The sequence below is a fragment of the Mytilus edulis genome, chromosome 11 (genome assembly GCF_963676685.1).
Source record: "Mytilus edulis chromosome 11, xbMytEdul2.2, whole genome shotgun sequence".
NCBI classification, from domain to species: Eukaryota; Metazoa; Mollusca; class Bivalvia; order Mytilida; family Mytilidae; genus Mytilus; species Mytilus edulis.
The window spans coordinates 21,006,350-21,019,804 of NC_092354.1; the positions used below are offsets into that span (position 1 = coordinate 21,006,350).

At 33.9% G+C, this 13,455-nt stretch overlaps 1 protein-coding gene across 1 annotated transcript; it reads right to left on the reverse strand.

Moving 5' to 3' along the window:
- Positions 1-1,061: 1,061 nt before the first annotated feature.
- On the reverse strand, positions 1,062-10,416 carry LOC139494675 (zinc finger protein 45-like). The gene is made up of 2 exons (XM_071282838.1): positions 10,330-10,416; positions 1,062-3,634 (listed from the first exon to the last, which is right to left on the reverse strand). The coding sequence occupies exon 2, from the start codon at positions 3,463-3,465 to the stop codon at positions 2,215-2,217; it is 1,251 nt and encodes a 416-aa protein (XP_071138939.1). The 5' UTR covers positions 3,466-3,634; positions 10,330-10,416; the 3' UTR covers positions 1,062-2,214.
- Positions 10,417-13,455: the final 3,039 nt, after the last annotated feature.

Genomic DNA, 13,455 nt, shown 5'->3' on the forward strand with positions numbered 1-13,455 from the left:
AGGTTACCTGTATACATCACATCCAATACGTAGTGTCAGTGTGTGTGTCAATACGATTCTTAGTTAAACAAAACATTAACACATCAAAATCATTATGCCGGACTGGCTATGTGTTCTCGTATGTGTCTAGACTTAAATGTTGACAAAATTCATTACATTCATACATTGTGCCTGACTATCTGTGTGTCCTCTAGTGTGTAAGTAAAATTCTAACTTGACTAAAACGTTGACAACATACATCTTAGATCATCTTATTCATACGTTGTGTCTGAATGTCTTGGTGTTCTCGTGTGTGTAAGCAAAATTCTTATTTGACTATGACTAAAACATGTAAAACTTTGACACCATTCCTCACATCCATACGTTGTCTGAATTAATAAAGTTCTTACTCGACTTAGGGAGCTACCATTTGATTTTTAGGGGGGGGGCTAGGAGTTTTGAGTAAAAAAATGTCAGGATACCCCCCCCCCCACAAATAAAATGGTAGCTCCCTTAAACATGTAAAACATTGACAAATACATTACATTCACACACTCTGTGTGTGATATAAAATTTAAAAAAAATATATAATAACAAAAGAGGAGAAATGGCATAGCAATTAAGGGAGCTACCATTTGATTTTTATTGGGGGGGGGGGGGGGGGGGGGGGGAGGCTGGGATGAAAAATGTTGTCCTGCATTTTATTTTTAGCTGTAATCTCTGTCCTGCCTTTTTATTTTTCACTCTGTTCGGTCCTGCCTTTTTTTTTAATTCATCCTGAATTTTTTTGCATAAATTGTCGTCCTGACTTTTTTTTTTGCAAGTGTCTCATCCTGCCTTTTTTTTTTTTAATCAAAACTCCTGTCCTGCCTATTTTTTTCAAATTTCATTCTAGCCCCCTCCCATAAAAATCAAATGGTAGCTCCCTAACAACTAGAAGTCATTGTACAATGAGCAAAACTCATACCGCATAGTCCATGTAGTCTGCTATAATATTAGGCCCAAATTACAAAATGTAAAATAATTCAAACGGGAAATAAAACGGACCGCCTTATTTACAATAATGACAATGAACGAATAGATAATTTTATATACAATTTAATATGCAAACAATAACAATGTACTCTTTACAACAAACGTGACATCTATCATGTTTACCTCCAGTGCGTATTCTCATGTGTCTCTAAGCCACGAAGTTTACATTACTCTTTACCCACAAGCGACATTTGTAAGGTTTATCTCCAGTGTGTATTCTCATATGTCTCTAAGCCACGACGTTCGCATAACTCTTTACCCCACACGCGACATTTAAAAGGTTCATCTCCAGTGTGTATTCTCATATGTCTCTAAGCCACGACGTTCGCATAACTCTTTACCCCACACGCGACATTTATAAGCTTCATCTCCAATGCGTATTCTCATGTGTCTCTAAGCCACGAAGTTTACATTACTCTTTACCTCACACGTGACATGTATTTAAGGTTTATCTCCAGTGTGTATTCTCATGTGTCTCTAAGCCACGAAATTTCCACTCTTTACCTCACACGTGACATATATTTAAGGTTTATCTCTAGTGTGTATTCTCATGTGTCTCTAAGCCACGAAGTTTACACTCTTTACCTCACACGTGACATGTATTTAAGGTTTATCTCCAGTGTGTATTCTCATGTGTCTCTAAGCCACAAAGTTTTCATTACTCTTTACCCAACACGTGACATTTAAAAGGTTCATCTCCAGTGTGAATTCTCATATGTCTGTAAGCCACGGCGTTCGCATAACTCTTTACCCCACACGTGACATTTATAAGGTTCATCTCCAGTGTGTATTATCATGTGTCTTCAAGCCACGATGTTCGCGTAACTCTTTACCCCACACGTGACATATATTAAAGATTTATCTCCGGTGTGTTTCAAAGCCACGACGTTCGTTCGTATTACTCTTTACCCCAAACGTGATATTTATAAGGTTCATCTCCAGTGTGTGTTCTCATGTGTTTCTCTAAGCCACGAAGTTTACATTACTCTTTACCCCACACGTGACGTTTATAAGGTTCATCTTCAGTGTGTATTATCGTGTCTCAAATCCACTAATTTCATATAACTCTTTGCCAAACACATAACATTTAAAAGATTCATCTCCTTTATGCCACATGGATACGGTTTGTCCCCATGGTGTGTTCTCATGTGTCTTTGTATATAATTTCTCTGATTGAACCCTCAACCACATATATAATAGTTAATCAGCAGGATGAGTGTGTGATTTCATGTGTTTCTTTAAACCATACATACTCTGACTAAATCCCTTCCCACATATATCACATTTATAAGGTTTATTGTGTGATTTCATGTGTTTCTTTAAACTATTACAATGACTAAATTCCTTTTCACAAATTTTACATTTAAAATGTTTATAACCACTGTGTGTTCTCATGTGTGGATTCATTTGTGAACCATCACTAAACTCTTTGCCACATACATCACATTTATAAGGTTTATCTCCAGTGTGTGTTCTTATGTGGGTCTTCAAGCGTGTACTATCAGAGAAACGTTTACCGCATTCATCACATTTAAAAGGTTTATCTCCAGTGTGTGTTCTCATGTGTCTCTGTAAGGCTGAACCTTGAACAAACGCTTTACCACATATATCACATTGGTATGATTTTTCACCCGTGTGTGTTCTCGTGTGCCTCAGCATATCACTACTTTGTTTACTCCGTTTTCCACATATATCACATTGGTAAGGTTCTTCACCCGTGTGTATTCTCATATGTGTCTGCAAATAGTTCTTCTCATAAAACCCTTTATCACATATTCCACATTTATACGGTTTATCACCAGTGTGTGTTCTTTTGTGTTTATTTAAAGTTGAACTTGTGTAAAACCTTTTACCACATGTATCACATGTATATGGTTTATCACCGGTGTGTATTCTTATGTGTATCTTTAAGTATGCATTTTTAGAAAACCCTTTACCGCATATGCCACATGTATAAGGTTTGTCCCCATGGTGTGTTCTCATGTGTCTTTGAAAATAATTTCTCTGTTTGAACCCTTCACTACATATTTCACAATGATAAGGTTTATAATCAGCAAGATCAGTGTGTTTTGTCATGTGGCTATACAAGTTATGACTTTGAGTAAATCCTTGACCACACGTTTCACATTTAAAAGGTTTTTCACCACTGTGTGTTAATATGTGTTTCTTTAAGGTTGATTTCTGAGCAAACTCTTTACCACATATATTACATTTATAAGGTGCATCACCCGAATGTATTACAATGTGTACCTTTAAGGTTGCATGATTAGCAAATGCTTCCCCACACATTTCACATGTATAAGTGTGTGTTGTTGTGTGTTTCTGTAAGTTTGAACTCTCGTAATAACTATAACCACATATATCACATTTATAAGGTTTATCACCAGTGTGTGTTCTCATCTTAACATGTGCTTCTGCAATTGTGGGCTCTGACAACATTATTTCCGCCATAAAGAAGCTGGTGTGTTCTAATGTAACTTAACTGAAGTTTAATCAAGGCCAAAGGGAGGTAATTGCATGTCTATCTGTTATGTTTTTGTTGCATTTTTGTACGACAATATTATTTTGGTTTCTGTACCCTCTTGGTCGATCACCATATTTTCTTTGGGTTGTCTGGAGTCTAAAAAATAAGAAATTAACTTTAATTCTAAAAACAAATTTCAATATCTGGATATTTATGTTTCACAAGAATAAAGTCAAATAAATTTTACCAAATATTCTGAAATGACTTAGATGTTGGATGTGTACGGATTGTTAGTTTAGTTTTAGATGCATGATTTTTTTTATTAGTTGTTAGGGGCAAAGTTTGAACTAGCTGTCAGATAACTGCGAGTACTCTCAGATTTGTTCCTAGTGTCTTTTATTGTCGGGATCATGTACAAGTACCTGGCCACATCCACTTGTATGTCACAGTGTCAATCTGATGAGTTAAGCCTTTTTCAACTGATTTTTATAGTTTGTTCTTATATTGTACTGTTATACCACTGTCCCAGGTTAAGGGGAGGGTTGGCCTCCAACTAACATATTTAACCCCGCCACATTTTTTATGTATACATGTGCCTGTCCAAAGTCAGGAGACTGTAATTCAGTGTTTGTTGTTTGTTTATGTGTTACATATTTTTTTCTCGTTCATTTTTTTTTATATAAATAAGGCTGTTAGTTTTCTCGTTTGAATTGTTTTACATTGTCATATTGGGGCCTTTTATAGCTGACTATGCGGTATGGGATTTGCTCATTGTTGAAGGCCGTACGGTGACCTATAGTTGTTAATGTCTGTGTCATTTTGGTCTCTTGTGGACAGTTATCTCATTGGCAATCATTCCACATCTTCTTTTTTATAGATGTTCCTAGACCTTATCGTTAATATTCTATTTTTTTTAACAGAGATTTTTCTTTTTGAACTTTCTATCATTGTACATATTTCTAAACTCGTTTTCCATACGTCCCTTTTGTCCTTTCTAAAATTGTACATATTTCTGAGCTCGTTTTCTATACGTGTCTGCAACTGTATGATAGCTGTCTCATTGTCATGAGAAGGCGTTTAACCAATCACAATGCCTTGTCCGTGATTGTCATCGCTTCAGGAAGATTTAGAGCCGTGTTGTAGTGGTAAGTGCATCGGACTACTAACATTAAAGTTCCTGGTTGAACAGTCGATCCCCACTTCATGGGAGAATATTTCAGAGACAAAATTTTCGGCTCTCCCATAACACCATAACTACTTTTTGCGAGTATGGTCTTCAGAGAAATGCTGAAAGTCAGGCGGAAGGGGATACTATTAAAATGCTGACCCGTGTTAAGAGAGAGTCATGATATCTCTTGCACGTAAAAGACAAACTTGAAGTTTCGAAAAAGATCAGGCTGATACCACTACAATAAAGGCAGTACTCGCACAGAATGCGACCGAACCTTTTATTCAGTGCTTGAATTTTAATACTTGCTATCTAACATACTTGTTTTTTTTACTGTTTGGTGGTCCAACGATTTACCGAAACGAGCGACGATTACAGAAAAGAAACAAAAAGGACCGAAAATAACAAAAAAGACCATTCTCATCAGCATTTTTTCATATGTTTGTCATGTTTGTCATGTAAAGTTTTGATAATTTTTATTGAAACTTTAAACTGTTGATTTTAAATAATCAAGTATACAGAAAGCTCTGTTAAACATATTTCTGTGCACATCGTATGTAAAGGGCCTGTGATATTTTTTTTTATTGGTTAAGGTCCTTTATATTGCATAATTTATTTTTTTTTTAGTAAATTCTATAATCATGATAATTACTATTAATTAAGCAGTTTACTTCCTTGTTTGAAAGGTTATATATTGAACGGACTACATTTGGTAGATTGTTTGGTTAACGTTTTTTCCCCAAACTTTTAATTTTGTTTGCCTGACATTGGGCAAAGTCCAGTACACATTGGTTGGGTCCAGTGAAGTGATATACATTTATATAAGGGAGCTACCATTTGATTTTTATGGGGGGCTAGGATGAAAAATTTTGTCCTGCCTTTTTTTTTAGCTGTAATCTCTGTCCTGCCTTTTTACTTTTCACTCTGTTCGGTCCTGCTTTTTTTTTAAAGTTTATCCTGACTTTTTTTTACCTAAATTGTCGTCCTGACTTTTCTTTTTTGCAAGTGTCTCATCCTGCCTTTTTGTTTTACTCAAAACTCCTGTCCTGCCTATTTTTTTCAAATTTCATCCTAGCCCCCCCCCTAAAAATCAAATGGTAGCTCCCTAAGTGACCTATGATAAAACCCTGTATATTTCATGCATGTTCTTGTTTAAATGGTGAACAGGAATAAATATGGTTTAGGGGTGGGGATCTCGACCGTTTACAAGTTCTAAGAAAAGGATGGTGGGTGATTCTTAGGGGACTCTTTCATTTCATTAGATTTATTTTATTGCCCCTCCCATACATAAATATATATGGGTTAGTGATGGGGACGAATGGTGCCGTTAAAAGGTAAAAACATTCTAAAATTAAAATTGACCCCAGGGACTCCATCTATAATTTATTTGATTTATTGTCCTGTGATCAATATTGAAGTTTGCTTGTGTCCATCATTTACTGTTTTCACCATGTTCACGTTATAGTCATTTGAAAATGTAAAAAAATAAAAACCCATACTATAAAGGGCTCTATAATAAATCACTCCCTTATATAGGCCCATCACAATACCCCTAAATACCCCCCCCCCCCCCCCCAAAAAAAAAAAAGAAAAAAAAAGAAGTGAGCAAGCACAAGCAGTCTGCAAACTGTGGTAGACTTGATAACAAATAGTATATACGAAGTTTGTTATAATCCAAATTTTTGAGGCCGATTATGTAATAGTCTGGCATGTGCCGAGATGAGATATCAGGAATTTACTTTCCATACCCTGGGGATTTTACTATTTAATAAACATTTGTAAATCGTAGTAAAAATAGTGCCGAAAAATGTAATTGTTAAAACAGTATTTATTTTCTATTCAACCGGAGGACGGGAGGAAACTCCTGAAACCAGGCCGGTTTATCATGTTTATTGTACTCCTGTCGGGAGATTCATAAATGTGGATCTCACGCATGTCTAGGGAATACATACTGATAAAAGCATAACGTAGAAAGTTTAAACTGCAGTACATGTATCGTGTTGATCATGGTGTGTATTGATTTTGTTTCCGCGCAGCGCAGATCCTCGAAGAAGAATAGTGTTTGTGATAGCAATTTTCAATATGAAGTTGAATTGATATAATCATATTAGTAACAAGTACACACCCGTGAATTGCGGGTCCGTGACTGAATTAAAGTATATAACTATGCCTAAGCCTTATTTTAGTAATTGGTATTGTCATCTGATAAAGTCATGTCGATTATAAGAAACACAGTTTTCTCTGCTTTCAAATCTTTCTGTTTGAACCAGTCGACCTGGAACTTATCAATTATTGGTAATGTTAATTATTTGGAAAACAAAAGGTCTTGGCTATCCAGGATTGGAGTATTTTTTAATCAACAGCATTGTCCTATATAGTTATCTTAGAAAGTCTTGCTGATTGCTGAATAAAACTACAATAGGGATCAATTTGACAATGATTGAATTTAGTAGTGTCAGCCTTTTGATTATGACCCGTGTATATAACAAAATCCTAAATACACCGTTTGTTGGTGCGCCTGTCAAATGCGGAATGTACAGATAAGGTAATAGCCAACAGGTAAATATACCATTTGTATTGGTATCGGATTCGACCCGGAACTTGTCAATTATTGGCAATATTAATTATGTGGAAAACAAAAGGGTCTGGAGTGGTGTAATTTTTAATCTACACCATTGTCCTATATTAGTTCTATATAGAGTTGAATTCTTTGATTTGTCGTTTTTACCCGATGACGGCTGACAAATTGGACCTCGTAATTTTAGTATTATAGATATCTGGATAGATTTTGCAGTAAAGATAGATGTAAATCAAATACTATCAAACTCTTAATGTTATCCCAACATCTAAACCAGATGCTCCGCAGGGCGTAGCTTTATACGACCGCAGAGGTTGAACCCTGAACGGTTGGGGCAAGTATGGACACAACATTCAAGCTGGATTCAGCTCTAAATTTGGATTGTGATTAAATAGTTGACACAGCATAGGTTTCTGACACAGAATGAATGTGTTCTAATGAACTTAAAATTTTTGTTTTCTCTTAGAGCAATTCACTATGCTGTTGAATATTAATCCTCTCAAAACAAGAATGTGTCCTCAGTACACGAATGCCCCACTCGCACTATCATTTTCCATGTTCAGTGGACCGTGAAATTGGGGTAAAAACTCTAATTTGGCATTAAAATTAGAAAGATCATATCATAGGGGACATGTGTACTAAGTTTGAAGTCGATTGGACTTAAACTTCATCAAAAACTACCTTGACCAAAAACTTTAACCTGAAGCGGGACAGACGGACGGACGAACGGACTGACGAACGAACGGACAGACGGACGGACGCACAGACCAGAAAACATAATGCCCCTCTACTATCGTAGGTGGGGCATAAAAATGTTTGAAGAAATTTTCTTTTTTATTTATGAAATTTCAAATGAGAAAAATTGAACCCAATTTTTTTAATCACATCCCCCTTTCCCTTATTCCAAAACAAATCTCAATTAAAATTTCTAATGGAGTTTGCAACAATAACTACTCATTTAAATACATCATAAAATATTAAGATGTAAAAAAAACTGCTTGTTATCACTGAATGTTATTTATTATAATTTATCAGTTGGTAGTAAAAAGTGAATATACATTGTATATTGTATATAACAAAGATTTAAGTTGATTCTGGACAAAGAAAGATAACTCCAATTAAAAAAAAATCTTGCTATTGCACAATATTTTGCAATTAGATATTTCTTGCTTACTATTCTGGACAAAGAAAGATAACTCTAATTAAAAAAAAATTTGCTATTTCACAATATTGTGCAATTAGATATTTCTTGCCATTGCGCAATACTGTGCAATTGAAAAGACTTGCTATTGCACAACACTTAATATAATAATTTTAGATCCTGATTTGGACCAACTTGAAAACTGGGCCCATAATAAAAAATCTAAGTACATTTTTGGATTCAGCATATCAAAGAACCCCAAGATTTCAATTTTTGTTGAAATCAGACTAAGTTTAATTTTGGACCCTTTGGACTTTAGTGTAGACCAATTTGAAAACAGGACCAAAAATGAAGAATCTACATACACAGTTAGATTTGGTATATCAAAGAACCCCATTTATTCAATTTTTGATGAAATCAAACAAAGTTTAATTTTGGACCCCGATTTGGACCAACTTGAAAACTGGGCCAATAATCAAGAATCTAAGTACATTTTTAGATTCAGCATATCAAAGAACCTAACTGATTCATTTTTTGTCAAAATCAAACTAAGTTTAATTTTGGACCCTTTGGACCTTAATGTATCCAATTTGAAAACGGGACCAAAAGTTAAGAATCTACATACACAGTCATGACAGTTAGATTCGGCATATCAAAGAACCCCAATTATTCAATTTTGATGAAATCAAACAAAGTTTAATTTTGGACCCTTTGGGCCCCTTATTCTGTTGGGACCAAAACTCCCAAAATCAATACCAACCTTCCTTTTATGGTCATAAACCTTGTGTTTAAATTTCATAGATTTCTATTTACTTATACTAACGTTATGGTGCGAAAACCAAGAAAAATGCTTATTTGGGTCCCTTTTTGGCCCCTAATTCCTAAACTGTTGGGACCTAAACTCCCAAAATCAATACCAACCTTCCTTTTGTAGTCATTAACATTGTGTTTAAATTTCATTGATTTCTATTTACTTAAACTAAAGTTATTGTGCGAAAACCAAGAATAATGCTTATTTGGGCCCTTTTTTGGCCCCTAATTCCTAAACTGTTGAAACCTAAACTCCCAAAATCAATCCCAACCGTTCTTTTGTGGTCATAAACCTTGTGTCAAAATTTCATAGATTTCTATTAACTTAAACTAAAGTTATAGTGCGAAAACCAAGAAAATGCTTATTTGGGCCCTTTTTGGCCCCTAATTCCTAAAATGTTGGGACCAAAACTCCCAAAATCAATACCAACCTTCCTTTTGTGGTCATAAACCTTGTGTTAAAATTTCATAGATTTCCATTCACTTTTACTAAAGTTAGAGTGCGAAAACTAAAAGTATTCGGACGCCGGACGACGACGCAATATACGACGAAAATTTTTTCAAATTTTGCGGTCGTATAAAAATAAATTGTTTTTAAAATATATATGTCAGTATATCATGTATATATTTCCCAGTTCCATTTGATATGATATAATAATATCCCAGCCCCAAAAAATTCAATTTGCTAGTCCCCTTCGATTAAAATAAATAGATATCTTTTTTCGGTCCTTTTCTGTTAATCGTCGCTCTTTTCTGTAAGTCGTCGGACCCGTGTATATATCTACTATAACTAGAATGCTATCATAATCAATAGTGCTGATTATGCGTTCCATAGACACATGTTAGATCGGTGTTACGTGATCTGTGTAAATCATTAAAAAAAAACTATCTGAGATCATCCGAATTATCTTCATATTATATTTTGTAGTTAAATACAATATCTGAAGTTGAAGACAACGGCATACCTGCCAACTGTCACTATTTTAATACGGGGGATTTCAGAGACATGCAATAAGTTTTGCAATCAATCCAAGTTTTCAGTCGTTTCAGGGCAGTCAGCTGTGTTTCTAGAAAAGTCCTAAAACACTGACCTCACATATTGATTACATAAAATAAATAACAGTTGTCTAGTTAAACATTTTTTAAAAGATTACCTTTTCCTTAGTCAAACACAAAACAAACCATGTAAGTTTGACAGCCGGATAAATAACAATACCAAAGGGAGATAATAAACTTACAAATACGTATGGAACGCCTGCTGTAACAAAGCCGTCTGCATTTTACCAACAGTAGTGTATTTTATTAAATGGATTTAAACATTTAAGGTGGATAGAATAGTATAGAATTTCCCGTTATGCTTTGCCAACATTTTATATTTCTTACCATGAAAATATTATAGATGCATTGGTCACTGTGTTTTTTAAAAGCTACAAATCTTGCAAAACTACCTGATTTTGAATAGATAATCGTTTTCATCATCATAAAAAAAACCCCACACACACACAGATGTTTTATTTTCTAAAGAACTTGTTATAAATTTTTAAAGTTAGCCTTGAATCAACTGTTTTTCGAGTGTAAAATTTCCTTTGGATGTTTTAGATAAATAACAAATTCAAATTCAAATATATTTTATTGCTAATCAAAGCGCCCACAAGGAGCAGAACAATCAACATTAATTTACATACAAATGATTACAAGTGATTCAATATGATTAACACACAATGTTATAAAAAAATAAAAATAAAAAAAATAACCAAACCAAAAAAATATTTATTAAGACAAGTACAAGAATACAACAAGCACAGTGTTTAATAACATAAGGGGGTGACTGGGCATTTTTATATCTATATATCATTTAAGGAAACTTTCCTATATGAGGATAAATTTTCCAATAATTCTCCGAGTTTCTGGAGTATGAAAGTATCTTCAGAGGACATTAGCCAAATAAATTGTGATTTAATATCTAAACCACTAAAATTTTTAAACCGTTGTTTTATTTCATTTAAAAAGTTGAAACGAATATTTGAAAGTTTGTGGCACTGAAGAAGAAAATGAATTTCATCCTCAACCTCAGTACCGCACAATTTACAGATACGTTCTGACACTGTCAGATTTTTGTACCTTCCCCTCTCAATCTCTAAATCGTGAGCACTGATACGGAATTTTGTTAAATAATGTCTATATCTAAAATTTTCCTGCAAAAGGTAATTTTCTAAGCAAAATCTGCTTTTAAAAAGTCTATAAGTTCTGAGCTTGTTACCATATAGTTTATTGCCTCTGAAATCATTATTAAGCTCAGTTTGCCATATTAAATCATATTTTGATTGCATCTTTTTGCATAAATAGTTTTTTAACTTCGTCTTTAAATTAAGTGCATAATTTTCATTGATGCTAAAGTTTTTAAATAAAGTTTGAATACTGGTATACCAGCTCTTTTTCTGCTCATCATGTAGAGATTTTGAGAGGTTGAAAGCCTCTTTTAATAATAAGTCATCAGATTTTTTTAAACGTATATAATATTTAAAGGGAAACTTCGCAAAAAAATCAAAAATTGATATTATGTTCATTCTGTATAAAAATGTTCAAATTCATAGATATTAAAGTTTTATTCCGCTAGATAAGCGATCACCATCGATTTTAAATTTAGAGTATCAATTCTCCGAGATCCGCCATCTTGTCTTCTTTCCCGATGAATAAAAACGATATGTCTATAAACCACAAAGAAACAAAACTACAGTAACCGATGTAGTCGTAATTGCGTGTCGATATCTTGTCAATCGTACGGTTGTTTAATACGACTAACTAACTTGATACGGAAAATATTCTTACTTTTTTTAAATTACCATGGTCTGTTGTTTTTAAACTGTTGATATTGGAATTAGGTGAAAAGTCAAAGTTGAAATCATAAATAAGTGTTCCGTGAAAATTGGTTTCGAAAATCTAATTTGTTCATAATTCTTTAAAGTAATAAACTTTTTTCAAATATATTTTGATCTTCCCTTATCTGATCACCAGCATGGCTAAAGGTATTACTTCCAAAGGTATTGTGAGGGGTGTGAGGTGACACGTCCAGGTATTCAAGCGATTTCCTGTCGGGCTTGCAAGTTCATGCATCGTTTCACTTCTGCAGGTATTGATCAGTGTACACGGCTGATAACTTATAACTTATAACTTTCCATTTTGAACTATCAGATGTATAATATACAACTCTGTCTTACTTGTCATTACTAAACTCATACGCTTGTTTATAAATAACATTTCTGGTGTAAAGAATATAATTCATAATATATAAATAATACCCAAAAAATAAGATTTGATGAAATTAAAATCTATTTAAATATTTTTTCCAAGGGTGAATTTGGGAAAATGTAATATATAGTCATTGTCAATAGTGAAGGACAGATCGGAACAGACCAGAAATATTGATTTAAAAAAATGTACGCACTTGCCGACGATTCGTTTATACGACTGGATATAAAGTTACGAAACTATAGCGCAATTTAAAATATATACGTGTATACATTGAACATAAGAAAAAAATATATATTTTGAATAAATAGGGGTAAAAGTGTTGTAAATAGACTAGCCAACGTATGCCAACAGTATGTAATCATCGAATGTCGATAGACTACAGTTGTATACCAAAAGAAGAAGAGAACCAATTTGATTTAAATACAGGTCGATGTATAACTTTTGCTTTGGTTCATTGAAGCTGTGGACCTAGGAAAATCACAGATTTATATTTCAATAAGATTGTTCTCAAACAAAGGAAGGAATTCGTCATCACAATTGTTATATATGCCACTGGACGAACACTAATTATCCCCAGGGGATGTGAATATTTTGCTGGGAAACTTTTGAGTATCAAAGTTTCAAATTAATTTCGGGATTTATTTTCTTTCTTGGTATTCAATAACCGAAAAAAGAATAAATTACTTGTTCGCTAAATAGGGATATTCTTGTCAGATAAAAGAATTTTAGTTATATTTAAAAAATAGGGAAATATGACATTAAATTGGTTCTGTCTTTTTTTAAACATCGTTAAAACGATGTGTGTCTAAGGTGAACGCCACAAGAACCCTGTAATACTAGTACGAGAGTATAGCATGTAAACATTCCTTCTCAATAATATGGTTGTATTGGAAAACTTTTCATACAGATTGACAACTCATTGTCCGATATGCATGTAATATTTGCCACATGACGCCCATAGTTCTTTCAACCATCATCACCTTATTCCTTGATATTGCTGTAAACATCGATGGTTCACACCCAAACAA

Excerpts from the sequence above, each read along its gene's own strand:
- LOC139494675 (XM_071282838.1), bottom strand. The coding sequence starts at position 3,465 with ATGGCGGAAATAATGTTGTCAGAGCCCACAATTGCAGAAGCACATGTT.